This window comes from Salmo salar, chromosome 01, assembly GCF_965601325.2.
Source record: "Salmo salar chromosome 01, fSalSal1, whole genome shotgun sequence".
Taxonomy (NCBI): Eukaryota; Metazoa; Chordata; class Actinopteri; order Salmoniformes; family Salmonidae; genus Salmo; species Salmo salar.
Window position 1 is genome coordinate 143,252,020 of NC_138291.1, and position 13,520 is coordinate 143,265,539.

General features: G+C 44.3%; 1 protein-coding gene across 4 annotated transcripts in view; it reads right to left on the reverse strand.

Moving 5' to 3' along the window:
* rfx3 (regulatory factor X, 3 (influences HLA class II expression)) overlaps positions 1–13,520 on the reverse strand; it is a 66,399-nt gene that overhangs the window by 8,122 nt on the left and 44,757 nt on the right. For all 4 annotated transcript variants that reach the window (XM_014129960.3, XM_014129952.3, XM_045689750.2 and 1 more), the window contains 7 exons: positions 7,200–7,315; positions 5,912–6,066; positions 5,696–5,793; positions 5,279–5,428; positions 4,809–5,017; positions 4,361–4,514; positions 4,206–4,248 (listed from right to left, as the gene is read on the reverse strand). In XM_014129960.3, coding sequence (XP_013985435.3) covers positions 4,206–4,248; positions 4,361–4,514; positions 4,809–5,017; positions 5,279–5,428; positions 5,696–5,793; positions 5,912–6,066; positions 7,200–7,315 — 925 coding nt within the window. The remainder of the gene's footprint in view (positions 1–4,205; positions 4,249–4,360; positions 4,515–4,808; positions 5,018–5,278; positions 5,429–5,695; positions 5,794–5,911; positions 6,067–7,199; positions 7,316–13,520) is intronic.

Here is a 13,520-nt window from a genome sequence, read left to right on the forward strand (position 1 = left end):
AAGTAAAAGTTGCAGGTCTATTATGATATTCTGAGAGCGCAAGTTGGCAATTAGAAATGCCAGACGGGATCATTTTTCTAACTTGATCACTATTAATCAGAATAATTAGAGAGCACTCTTCTCGACCATTGGTGGCCTGATAAATCCTACCCCCGCAAACCTATGAGAACTTTCCTCTACATCGAAATGTGATGAGTTTGCGGCATATTTCAGTCAAGGCCTGATGAGAAGTTGACACAGACAAGCGCAGGAAAGTGATTTCACAACTTAAGCCTTCAACCTGATTTCTCAATCCTATCCCCACCACTTTCTTTAAAACAGTTTTTAATTGCATATCTGAAGAAGTGCAAGCTATTGTTAATCACTGCCTGTTCACAGGCACTTTCCTCACTGCACTAAAAATTGCTATGATGAAACCCCCTCTGAAGAAAACTAATTCAGATTCTTCAGCTCTTAGCAATTTTCAACCTTCCATTCTCTGCCAATCTCAAACCTTACATTCTTCTGAAAAAATCTGGATGAATTGGTGTTCATAAAGCTAAAATATTGTTTTAAGTGCCAACTGTAATGCCAACTGAAAAATTCCAATCTGTTTTTTGTGCCCACCACAGCACAGAGAAAGCCTTAGTTAAAATGGTAAATTATCTTGACAGATAACAGCTCTCGGGCGTTGTACTCTTAAATCTAAGTGCTGCATTCGACACTGTTGATCATGATGTCTTTCTGGACAGACTGGAGAGGTGGGTCCAGTTCTAAATTAGTTTAGGACCTTTTTAACCAGTCAATTAGTTTTTTGTCACCCTTAGTGAACATAACTTAGTGAACATAAAATACATATCACATGTGGCGTTCCACAAGGTTCGATTTTGGGTCCGGTACGGTTCAGTTTATATGTTATGCCTTGGCAGCATTATCAGAAAGCACAGCATTGATTTTCACCGCTACACAGACGATACACAACTTTACATTTCTGTGTCACCTGAGGATTTTAGCTCCACAGATAAATTATTGGACTGTATTACTGATTTAAATACTTGGATGGCTCACAACTTCCTCCAGCTAAATCAAGACAAAGGTACTTGGAGCCGAAGCACAGAGAGAGAATCTAGCCGCACATTTGAATTCACAAGCAATAAAGATAAAACACCAGCTAAAAAAACCTAGGTGTTATTTTAGATTGTGAATAAAATTTTGATTCACAGCAAAATTGCCAAGGTGTGGCCGTTTCTCTCTCAGGCTGATACAGAGAGACACATCCATGTTTTTATTACAAGCAAGCTTGACTACTGTAATGCTCTCCTGTCTGGTCTACCCAAGAAAGCCATTGGTCAACTGCAAAACATACAAAATGCTGCAGCACAGGTTCTGACCAAGACTAGACGGAGAGCACACATTACACCAGTTTTAAGGTCTCTGCACTGGCTGCCTGTGAGTTATACAATTCATTTTAAGATTCTTCAATTGTTTTTAAATCAATCCACGATTGCGCATCCCAATACATGTCAGGCATGCTTTTAAGTTATGTACCCAGTAGGTCCCTCAGGTCCTCTGGCACTGGCCTTTTAACTATCCCAAAGCCTAGGACCAAGAGGCATGGATAGGCAGCCTTTAGTTATTATGCCCCCAGCCTCAGGAATAGCCTACCAGAGAACCTGAGGGGGGCCGAAACTGTGGACATATTTAAAAGAGATCTTAAAAGCACCTTACATGCTGACCACACCGATCACGTCGCGTGCGTTGCAAAATAAATGTAAACATACATGTTATTCAATTATTGCACCCACACTGCTCGCGCGTGCCAACGAGTGCCTGCGTTGCCAAGCGCTAAAATAGAAGTCAGTTCCATTTGTTGCGGTGCAAGTCCTGCCTCTTCCATCTCCTCATTAACTTATAGAAGCAGATACCCACGTGCCATCTCCTCATTGGTTATACCGACGTGGGTGATTGAAAGATGAACTGAGTTCGGTCAGTCGTTGTGGTAACTATGAAAGTTAGATGCCAATCACCATATAAAGTCCAAAGAAGAAAAAGCCTGGAAGGAGGAGAGATGACTAAAAACGATTCAGTTGACCGTTTTATGTGTGGATTAATTGTCGGAGTAGACGACCTTGCGCATTTCAGGTAAAATAACAACTCAACATTTATATCTCAGGACAAATTAGCTAGCAACAGCTAGCTAGCTAAATTGCCATAAATGTTTAATGCTTTTCGACCTGTCCCCAAATTAATATAATTGGTTCAGTTTGTTGGTGTGGGGGGACAAAATCTATTTGTGGACGGTTTGGCTACAGTGTTAGGGTGCTTTTTAGTTCAGTTTGTGTAATTCTTTTGTTTTTTATCTATTGGGCTCAGTGACTTTCAACGTGGCACTGTCATAGGTTGCCAATTTTCCATCAAGTCAGTTCGTCAAATTTCTCCCCTGCTAGAGCTGCCCCAATCAACTGTAAGTGCTGTTATTGTGAAGTAGAAACGTCTAGGAGCAACAACGGCTCAGCCGCGAAGTGGTAGGCCACACAAGCTTACAGAACGGGATTGCCGAGTGCTGAAGCGCGTAAAAATCGTCTGTCCTCCATTGCAACACTCACTACCGAGTTCCAAACTGCCTCTGGAAGCAACGCCAGTACAATAACTGTTTGTCGGGAGCTTCATGAAATGGGTTTCCATGGCCCAGCAGTCGCACACAAGCCTAAGATCACCATGCGCAATGCCAAGCATCGGCTGGAGTGGCGAAAAGCTTGTCGCCATTGGACTCTGGAGCAGTGAAACGCGTTCTCTGGAGTGATGAATCACGCTTCACCATCTGGCAGTCCGACGGACAAATCTGAGTTTGGCAGATGCCAGGAGAACAGTACTTGCCCCAATGCATAGTGCCAACTGTAAAGTTTGGTGGAGGAGGAATAATGGTCTGGGGCTGTTTTTCACAGTTCGGGCTAGGCCCCTTAGTTCCAGTGAAGGGAAATCTTAACGTTACAGCATACAATGACATTCTAGACAATTCTGTGCCTCCAACTTTGTGGCAACAGTTTGGGGAAGTCCCTTTCCTGTTTCAGCATGACAATTCCCCAGTGCACAAAGCGAGGTCCATACAGAAATAGTTTGTCAAGATTGGTGTGGAAGAACTTGACTGGCCTGCACAGAGCCCTGATCTCAACCCCATCAAACACATTTTGGAAGAATTGGTACACCAACTGCGGGCCAGCCCTAATCGCCCAACATCAGTGCCTGACCACACTAATGCTCTTATGGCTGAATGGAAGCAAGTCTCCACATCAATGTACCAACATGTAGTGGAAAGCCTTCCCAGAAGAGTGGAGGCTGTTATAGCAGCAAAGGGGAGGACCAACTCCATATTAATGCCCATGATTTTGGAATGAGATGTCCGACGAGCAAGTGTCCACATACTTTTGTGAGACAAAATATCTTCAGAGTAGTGTTATCAACCCGACCTTCAGTATGTTGGTCTGCACATAGTTTGTATTTCCGGTTTTTATTTTCAAGACTGATGCAATTCGCACGTGACAAAAGCTTTCACAATACGGATGAGCCTAACCGAACGGCAACCACTTCTAGCTGATTGCAAGGAAACATGCTTCGGTCGACTACATTCGGTTACATTCAGCTATAGTTTACATATTGTGCATTACGTGCAACAGATGGAAAATACAAGCGACAGAACCAACAGGCGCCACAAAAAGTCGGGTAAAGAACCCTTTCCTGTGGACACCCTATTGCCACCTCCTACTGTCAAAAGGACCAACAGCATGTACAACCGTTAAAATAGGTGTAAATATCATCTTACTCAACATTCTGCCTTGTAGAGACTATTGCTTATTTTTTAACAGCGACTTCTTTCTGACTGATATTCATGGAGTAACCATGGTAACAGTCTGGTGTTTAGGCACGGCAACTGTTTAGCAAAAGTTCCTCGCCTTTTCGTGTGAACATCTTAGTATTAAACTTAACTTCACAAAAATGCGAAATGATCCAATAGCTTCTCGACTGCATGGGTAATAATTGAAACTGCTATTCTCTAAGTTGCATCACGTTGAGACGAAGGTAGGAGGAGGTACGACGCGTAACAAAAGAAGAATGACGCACAGCAATGCTGAACGGACATGGCTTCAAAGGGCTTAATAACTCCATGTAATGTGGAAGCAGAAGCCTACAGAGACTTAGCCTGTAGACACAGCTTGGGGTTGGCTTACCTTTGTCCATGTAAGCAGGCGACATGGCGTTGAGGTCATCGAACTGCAATACATTAAGCAGCACAAAGAAACCATACTGAGTCTGAGCCAAGGAGTAATGGGAACATTACAATTATGTGCATGTGTGGTGTGTGTTCATTTCAACGGGGCCTTACTTCTCCCATGACACCGATGGGCGTCTCGCCGGTTGCCTGGGCGACGCGGTGTTCCACCAGGTAGAACATGTACTCGTCGTAGAGCAGGCGGATCAGGTGGAACGAGCCGAAACTGGCAGCGCTGCGCAGAGTCAGGTCTCGAATAACCATGGAGCTGACAAAGAGATGGACAACGAGATCAACCACTGGAAAACTGCTAATAAGCTGCCAAACCAAATCAATTGATATGATAAACATTAAATATCACAACACACTACTTAAATTGGTTGAGGGAGCAAAAATATATAGTTTTTTTTTAAAGTGTGTATGTTGTATTTTCTGTGAGTTGCGTACCAAAAGAACACTTATTTTCTTTCACCATAAAATTAGGATGAAATCTATGGTACTCATAGAACCCATTCAATTTCTATGATCTCATTCAATTTCTATGGACAGTACAGTAGCTGACCTGTAGAAGGACCACTTGAGCAGGAACTGCCGTGCAGCCCTGGGGAAACTGGGCCGGTCCTCGAAGGGCTGTAGGACCTGGGTGACCACGTTGTCCAGCCAGGCAGCCCACTGCTCCAGAGAGCTCTGCTGCTGCAGGGTGGCCTTGAAGTCCTGCTCTAACCTCTGAACCACACCCTCCTCACACTGACAAACCCACGACGCCTGCTCCTAAAGAAAAAGAGAGCGAGAGAGGGAGGACGGGTCAGTGTGGGGTAACACAAACAAACATGCAAAAACACAGATGCACACGCACCCCTTGATGAAATAAACAGCAACCTCAAGCAGGGAGAGGACATAGAGATAATGACAGATGGCTATACGGTGGACAGACGTGTCCCTCTAACTAAATACACAGACAGGCAGACCAAACCACATCCAGCCAGATGGAGGGACAGGCAGACGGACAGCCAGCCAGAGGGACAGACAGACCTGCACGTTGGCGAAGTCGACGCGGTTGAGGTCGCTGAGCATCTGATTGATCTGGGAGGTGTTCTGCAACACGGCGCGGGCTGCCTGGGCCAGGTGGTTCAGACTAGTGTAACGACGCATCGTCTGAGAAAAGGCACTAACAGCGGCAACCTGCAGCCAATCAAACACACAGAGGATCAAACAGCAGCCAATTAAAATCAGACCAAGACCAGTCAGAAAAGATAAAAGAGAGGAAAGTCAGGATCAAACAAAATAGAGGCAATTTAAGTTTATTTGCCAATATGTATGTATGTGTGTGTGTGTGTGAGTGAGTGAGTGAGTGAGTGAGTGAGTGAGTGAGTGAGTGAGTGAGTGAGTGAGTGAGTGAGTGAGTGAGTGAGTGAGTGAGTGAGTGAGTGAGTGAGAGAGAGTCTGTACCTTGGTCTGGATCATTCTCTGTGGAATGACGTTCATGGCATTGTTGAGCCAGCCTTCCAGGCTTTTGGCAAAGTTGCGGATGGCTTGAGTCAAGGCACCTAGAGAGGAACAGATACAGAGGACAGCAGAATATATAAAGATCACCATTTTAATTCTGATACCCAACTAGGAATGAGCAAGAAAGTGTGTGTGTGTGACTGTGTGTCAGCCACTCACTGGGGATAGGTCTGAGGACATCAGGAATGAGGATCTCCACTAGGGCCTGGTACATCAGGTGGTCACAGGAACTCATCCACTTGAGCACAGCCTCGTTCCTACAGAGCACCACCAGCCTGGAGCAGGGCAAACGGCCCTCAATCTCACTCATACCACTGTGGAGACAGAGTTCAAGTAACAAAGTTACACATACTCGTCTTATATAGTGGATCAGATTCACCTCAATCTCACTCGGCCTACTGTGTGTGTGTGTGTGTGTGTGTGTGTGTGTGTGTGTGTGTGTGTGTGTGTGTGTGTGTGTGTGTGTGTGTGTGTGTGAGGGGGGGGGTTTGAGTTATTACTGAATTATTTTATGTAGCAAATCAAATATTAAACCTTGTAAACAATTCATTTAAACCAGGTATTTATTTGAAACAGGTGTTTATTTGCTGAAAAGTGTGCCGTTGCCCAGCTATTAAAAAGGGACAAGCGGCTATTTGCATTTGACTGAAGTTTTACAGTAGTTACAGGGGTCGCGCACTGTCCCAATGAATTCACTATTCACTATATATTTTTTTAAATCCCACCACTAGGCCTTTTTTGCTCCTGTATGAGCGGAGAAAAATACTTGTCAGCAGAGCAGAGAGAAATACTCCTCAGCGTTGCCACTGATCAAAGGATATTTGAAGCATTCAAGAAGAATCAGAGTCGAGGCCAACTTAATCTCGGGTTAACCCAGAACTAAAGTCAGCTGCCCGATTAAGTTCTGGGTCCAAACACAGACAGTCCATACACAGACAGGGGTCAAGAAATGCTAGAACGAGGAGCTCCACCCTCTCTCTTTGCAAGCTATGGGCCAAATATCCCCTCCCCTTCCGAAATTTGAACGATGCTAACATCTGCAAAATTCTGATTTGTCCAAATAACCAGAGACAAAAAACCCAAACACCAGAACTACTTCTTCTCGTTATCCTACACATCCCTTTCAGTCCAAACAGATTCTACAGTACTAGTCATCTGTCTACGAGATACAGGTGATAATGTGTATTGCTAATAGTATACCTGATAATATGGAGCATGCATAGGCTATAAGCATGTTCCAATATGTAAAAATAATTTCTGCAAATAATTTTACTAATATGATATTGGGCTCATTTCTCGAGGTAGAAATTATATTTTAGATGGTGTCAGCATAATTTTATTTTCATTCATTTTGGAGTAGAATATCCTTTTAAAAAGTCACCAGAACTGACCTTCAAGAGAGAGGGAGAGAATGAGTAAGAGAGAGAGAGAAACCGAGAGAGCTGACCTGTTTTCTGTGATGGTGGTGCCCTCCACTAAGTCAGAGGGGGAATAGCGCCAGAATGTCTGCCACAGCTTCTCTATTAGACTGAACTGGAGGTTCACCACCACATCCAGAATGGCCTGCAAGAGAGACATGGTCAGCATCACACAACTGAGCTGAATAACTATTCACAGTCAAGCTGATTAGTGTGGATGAGCTGGTGTGAATCAATGAAGATGAAGACTTGTAAATATCATGCATGCCAAAGAAAGCTCCCATTAATCTGCACATGGGGACCGATTCAGACTTGGAAAATCTTTTTTTTTTAACACATTTTCATTCAAGCACTTCTCAGTAGTTATATTCAGACTATTCAGACAGGTATTCAGACTTACCTTATGGGTGTGGCTCCCTTGTGCATACTGAATACTTTCAATTCAACTGCTGAAAACCCCTCACTCTTGCTGGCCAATAGATTTTCTCGTCGAGTGTTTGCTCAATAGGGTTTTCAGTACATTTATCTAAAGCCATCCCTTTAAGATTAAAAAATACTCTGATCTTGTAGATTACTTAGGGTTGGGAATGTATTTATGAATCATTTAAAAAAAGGTTGAGGAGAGCCTTTACACACTAAATATATGTTCAGGGGCAGAACGACATATTATTACCTTGTCACCTCGGGGATTCGATCAGGCAACCTTTCGGTTACTGGCCCAACGCGCTAACCACTAGGCTACCTGCCGCCCCTCATTTTCTGATCCTTTGATTGGGTGGACAAAATGTCAGTTCATGCTGCAAGAACTCCGATAGGTTGGAGGATGTCCTCCGGAAGTTATAATTACTGGGCAAGTCTATGGAATGGGGTGAGAGCCATGAGCCTCCTAGGTTTTGTATTGAAGTCAATGTACCCAGAGGGGGACGGATACTAGCTGTCCTCCGGCTACACCATGGTGCTACCTTACATTTTACATTTACATTTTAGTCATTTAGCAGACGCTCTTATCCAGAGCGACTTACAGTAGTGAATGCATAGATTTAATTTCATTACATGCATAAAAAATAAAAATAAATTGTACTGGCCCCCTGTGGGAATCGAACCCACAACCCTGGCGTTGCACACACCATGCTGGCGTTGCAAACACCATGCTCTACCAACTGAGCCACAGAGTGCTGTTGAGGCTACTGTAGACCTTCATTGCAAAACAGGATATATTTTTTAATATTTCACTATTTACATTTTTATGCAATTCACTGAGGATGGTCCTCCCCTGAGGGGCATCTACTGGTGTACAATAGGGTTGAACAACTGTCCTACAAAATCGACCCTAATCCTCACTAATCATGGAACAGTAATGACAATGGTCCAGTTGTCGTGAACCGTGCACCAGGCTCCAGGTTTAAACTGCTATGTGTGGTCTGTGTCTCAAATTATTGCAAAACTTGTAATACAGTGCATTCGGAAAGTATTCAGACCCATGACTTTTGGATTAAATCGTTTTTCCCCCCTCATCAATCTACACACAATACCCCATAAAGACAATGCAAAAACAGGTTTTTAGAAATTTTCGCTAATGTATTAAAAATAAAAAACTGAAATATCACTTTTACATAAGTATTCAGATCCTTTACTCAGTACATTGTTGAAGCACCTTTGGCAGCGATTACAGCTTTGAGTCTTATTGGGTTGTCTTCTTACACACCTGCATTGGCACACCTGTATTTGGAGAGTTTCTCCCATTCTTCTCTGCAGATCCTCTCAAGCTCTGTCAGGTTGGATGGGGAGTGTCACTGCACAGCTATTTTCAGGTCTCTCCAGAGATGTTCGATCGGGTTCAATTCTGGGCTCTGGCTGGGCCACTCAAGGACATTCAGAGTCTTGTCCCGAAGCCACTCCTGCATTGTCTTGGCTGTGCGATTAGGGTCTTTGTCCTGTTGGAAGGTAAACCTTTGCACGAGTCTGAGGTCCTCAGTGCTCTGGAGCAGGTTTTCATCAAGGATTGCTGTACTTGACTCTGTCCATCTTTCCCTCGATCCTGAGGAACACTGGAGCTCTATCAGAGTGACCATCGGGTTCTTGGTCACCTCCCTGACCAAGGCCCTTCTCCCCCGATTGCTCAGTTTGGCCAGGCGGCCAGCTCTAGGAAGAGTCTTGGTGGCTCCAAACTTCTTCATTTAAGAATGATGGAGGTCACTGTGTTCTTGGGGACCTTCAATGCTGCAGACATTTTTTGGTACCATTCCCCAGATCTGTGCCTCGATACAATCTTGTCTCGGAGCTCTACAGGCAATTCCTTCGACCTCATGGCTTGGTTTTTGCTCTGACATGCACGGACAACTGTGGGACCTTATGTAGACAGGTGTGTACCTTTCCAAATCATGTCCAATCAATTGTATTGACCACAGGTGGACTCCAATTAAGTTGTAGAAACATGTCAAGGATGATCAATGGAAACAGGATGCACCTGAGCTCAATTTCAAGTCTCATAGCAGAGGGTCGGAATACTTATGCAAATAAGGTATTTCAGTTTTTTATTTTTTAAATTTGAAAAAAAATGCTAGAAACCGGTTTTCGCTTTGTCATTATAGGGTATTGTGTGTAGATTGATGAGGATTTTCTTTATTTAATCCATTTTAGAATAAGGCTGTAACGTAACAACATTTGGAAAAGTCAAGGGGTCTGAATACTTTCTAAATGCACTGTACGTTAACCTAATATGATCCACTATTGCTAGCGACTGAGGAACAACCACATGGATGTGACAGAAGAAAGAAAGTTAAACTAATCATGTAATGGAATAATGCAAAAATGTAGGCTACAAATTTAAGGGAACTAACACCAAAGTGGCAGTTATAAATGTATGTGAGTATTACTGGCGGTGGCTACTGATAGTGGCTAATATTTAATATGATAGGCTACAAATAGGAAACAGAGAAAGTTGGGGCATATAATTAAAACATTGAGAGTGCTCAAAGGTTAAATTTGTTGCAACATTGCGCACATTGTTGCCCTGTGACCAGTAGGCTACCCATTTGGGTTATGTCTCCAAGTTGAATCCCTGGAAGCTAAAAAGCTCCAGGTCATCTACAAGACCCTGCTCGGTAAAGTCCCCCCTTATCTCCGCTCACTGGTCACCATAGCAGCACCCACCGGTAGCACGCGCTCCAGCAGGCATCTCTCTCTGGTCACCCCCAAAGCCAATTCCTCCTTTGGCCGTTTCTCCTTCCAGTTCTTTGCTGCCAATGACTGGAACGAACTACAACAATCTCTGAAACTGGAAACACTTATCTCCCTCACTAGCTTTAAGCACCATCTGTCAGAGCAGCTCACAGATCACTGCACCTGTACATAGCCCATCTATAATTCAGCCCATACAACTACCTCTTCCCCTACTGTATTTATTTATTTAGCTCCTTTGCACCCCATTATTTATATTTCTACTTTGCACTTTCTTCCACTTCAAATCTACCATTCCAGTGTTTTACTTGCTATATTGTATTTACTTCGACACCATGGCCTTTTTTGCCTTTACCTCCCTTATCTCACCGCATTTGCACACTTTGTATATAGACTTATTTTTCTACTGTATTATTGACTCTATGTTTGTTTTACTCCATGTGTAACTCTGTGTTGTTGTATGTGTCGAACTGCTTTGCTTTATCTTGGCCAGGTCGCAATTGTAAATGAGAACTTGTTCTCAACTTGCCTACCTGGTTAAATAAAGGTGAAATACATTTTTTTTTTTTAAAAAGGCCATACAATCAAAATTCTGCATAACGTCACAGCATTTATGCTTCACTCTGTGTAAGGGGCAGACATACCTGTCATGTTGATATGCTTTTCAGTTCACTGCCATATGACTAGTTTCACATTAAATCTCTCTGCATTTGTCAATCATCTCTCTGTTATTTGCATGAAGAAAAGAAGGAGGAAAAGAGGACGCAGATCAGGCTACCTTTTGAGAATCCGTAGGCGAGCGAGTAAACTCCCACTGCCATCAATACTACTTGCTAACATGCAATCATTGGAAAATAAAATTGATGACCTACGATTATGATTATCCTACCAACGGGACATTAAGAACTGTAATATCTTATGTGTCACCGAGTCGTGGCTGAACGACGACACGGATAATATAGAGCTGGAGGGATTTTCAATGCACCAGCGGAACAGAGAAGCTACGTCTGGTAAGACGAGGGGTGGGGGTGTGGGTCTTTATGTCAATAACAGCTGGTGCGCGATGCCTAATATCAAACAAGTCTCAAGGTATTGCTCGCCTGAGGTCGAGTACCTTATGATAAGCTGTAGACCACACTATCTACCAAGAGAGTTCTCATCTATATTATTCGTAGCCGTCTATTTACCACCACAGACCGATGCTGGCACTAAGACCGCACTCAACCAACTGTATAAGGCCATAAGCAAACAAGAAAATGCTCATCCAGAAGCACCGCTCCTAGTGGCCGGGGACTTTAATGCAGGCAAACTTAAATCAGTTTTACCCAGTTTTTACAAGCATGTCACATGTGCAACCAGAAAAAGAGAAAAAAAGGACCACCTTTACTCCACACACAGAGATGCATACAAAGCTCTCCCTCGCTCTCCATTTGGCAAATCTGACCATAATTATATCCTCCTGATTCCTGCTTACAAGCAAAAACTAAAGCAGGAAGTACCAGTGACTCACTCAACACGGAAGTGGTCAGATGACGCGGATGCTACGCTACAGGACTGTTTTGCTAGCACAGACTGGAATATGTTCCGGGACTCATCCAATGGCATTGAGGAGTATACCACCTCAGTCATCGGCTTCATCAATAAGTGCATCGACAACGTCGTCCCCACAGTGAACGTATGTACTTATCCCAACCAGAAGCCATGGATTACAGGCAACAGCCACATCGAGCTAAAGGCTAGAGCTGCTGCTTTCAAGGAGCGGGACACTAATCCGGACACTTATAAGAAATCCCGCTATGCCCTCAGACGAAACATCAAACAAGCAAAGTGTCAATACAGGATTAAGATTGAATCCTACTACACCGGCTCTGACGCTTGTTAGATGTGGCAGGGCTTGAAAATTATTACGGACTACAAAGGGAAACCCAGACGCGAGCTGCCCAGTGACGCGAGCAGACGAGCTAAATGCCTTTTATGCTCGCTTCGAGGCAAGCAACACTGAAGCATGCACGAGAGCACCGCAGTCTGGATGACTGTGTGATAACGCACTCCGTAGCCGATGTGAGCAAGACCTTTAAACAGGTCAACATTCACAAAATCGCGGGGCCAGATGGATTACCAGGATGTGTACTCAAAACATGCGTGGACCAATTGACAAGTGTCTTCACTGACATATTCAACCTCTCCCTGACCTAGTCTGTAATACCTACATGTTTCAAGCAGACCACCATAGTCCCTGTGCCCAAGGAAGCGAAGGTAACCTGCCTAAATGATTACAGCCCCGTAGCACTCTCGTCGGTAGCCATGCAGTGCTTTGAAGGCTGGTCATGGCTCACATCAACACCCTCCTCCCGGATACCCTAGACCCACTCCAATTCGCATACCACCCCAACAGATTCACAGATGACGCAATCTCAATCGCACTCCACACTGGCCTTTCCCACCTGGACAAAAGTGAGAATGTGAGAATGCTGTTCATTGACTACAGCTCAGTGTTCAATACCATAATGCCCATGAAGCTCATCACTAAGCTAAGGACCCTTGGACTAAACACCTCCCTCTGCAACGGGATCCTGGATTTCCTGACGGGCTGCCCCCGGGTGGTAAGGGTAGGCAACAACACGTCTGCCACGTTGATCCTCAACACCGGGGCCCATCAGGGTTGTGTACTTAGTCCCCTCCTGTACTCCCTGTTCACCCACGACTGCGTGGCCAAACACAACTCTAACACACCATCTTTAAGTTTGCTGACGACACGTCTGATCACCAACAACGATGAGACAGCCTATAGGGAGGTGGTCAGAGAACTGTCAGTGTGGTGCCAGGACAACAACCTCTGCCTCAATGTGAGCAAGACAAAGGAGCTGATCGTGGACCTCAGGAAAAGGCGGGCCGAACAGGCGCTACAGAGGGTAGTACGTAAGGCCCAGTACATCACTGAGGCCAAGCTTCCTGCAATCCAGGACCTATATAATAGGCCGTGTCAGAGGAAAGCCCATAAAATTTTCAGAAAATCCAGTCACCCAAGTCATAGTGTGTTTTCTCCGGAGTGCCAAGTCTAGGAACAAAAGGCTCCTTAACAGCTTCATCCCCAAGCAATAAGACTGCTGAACTATTAATCAAATGGCAACCGGACTATTGCATTGCCCCCCCCCCCCCCCCCATTTGTT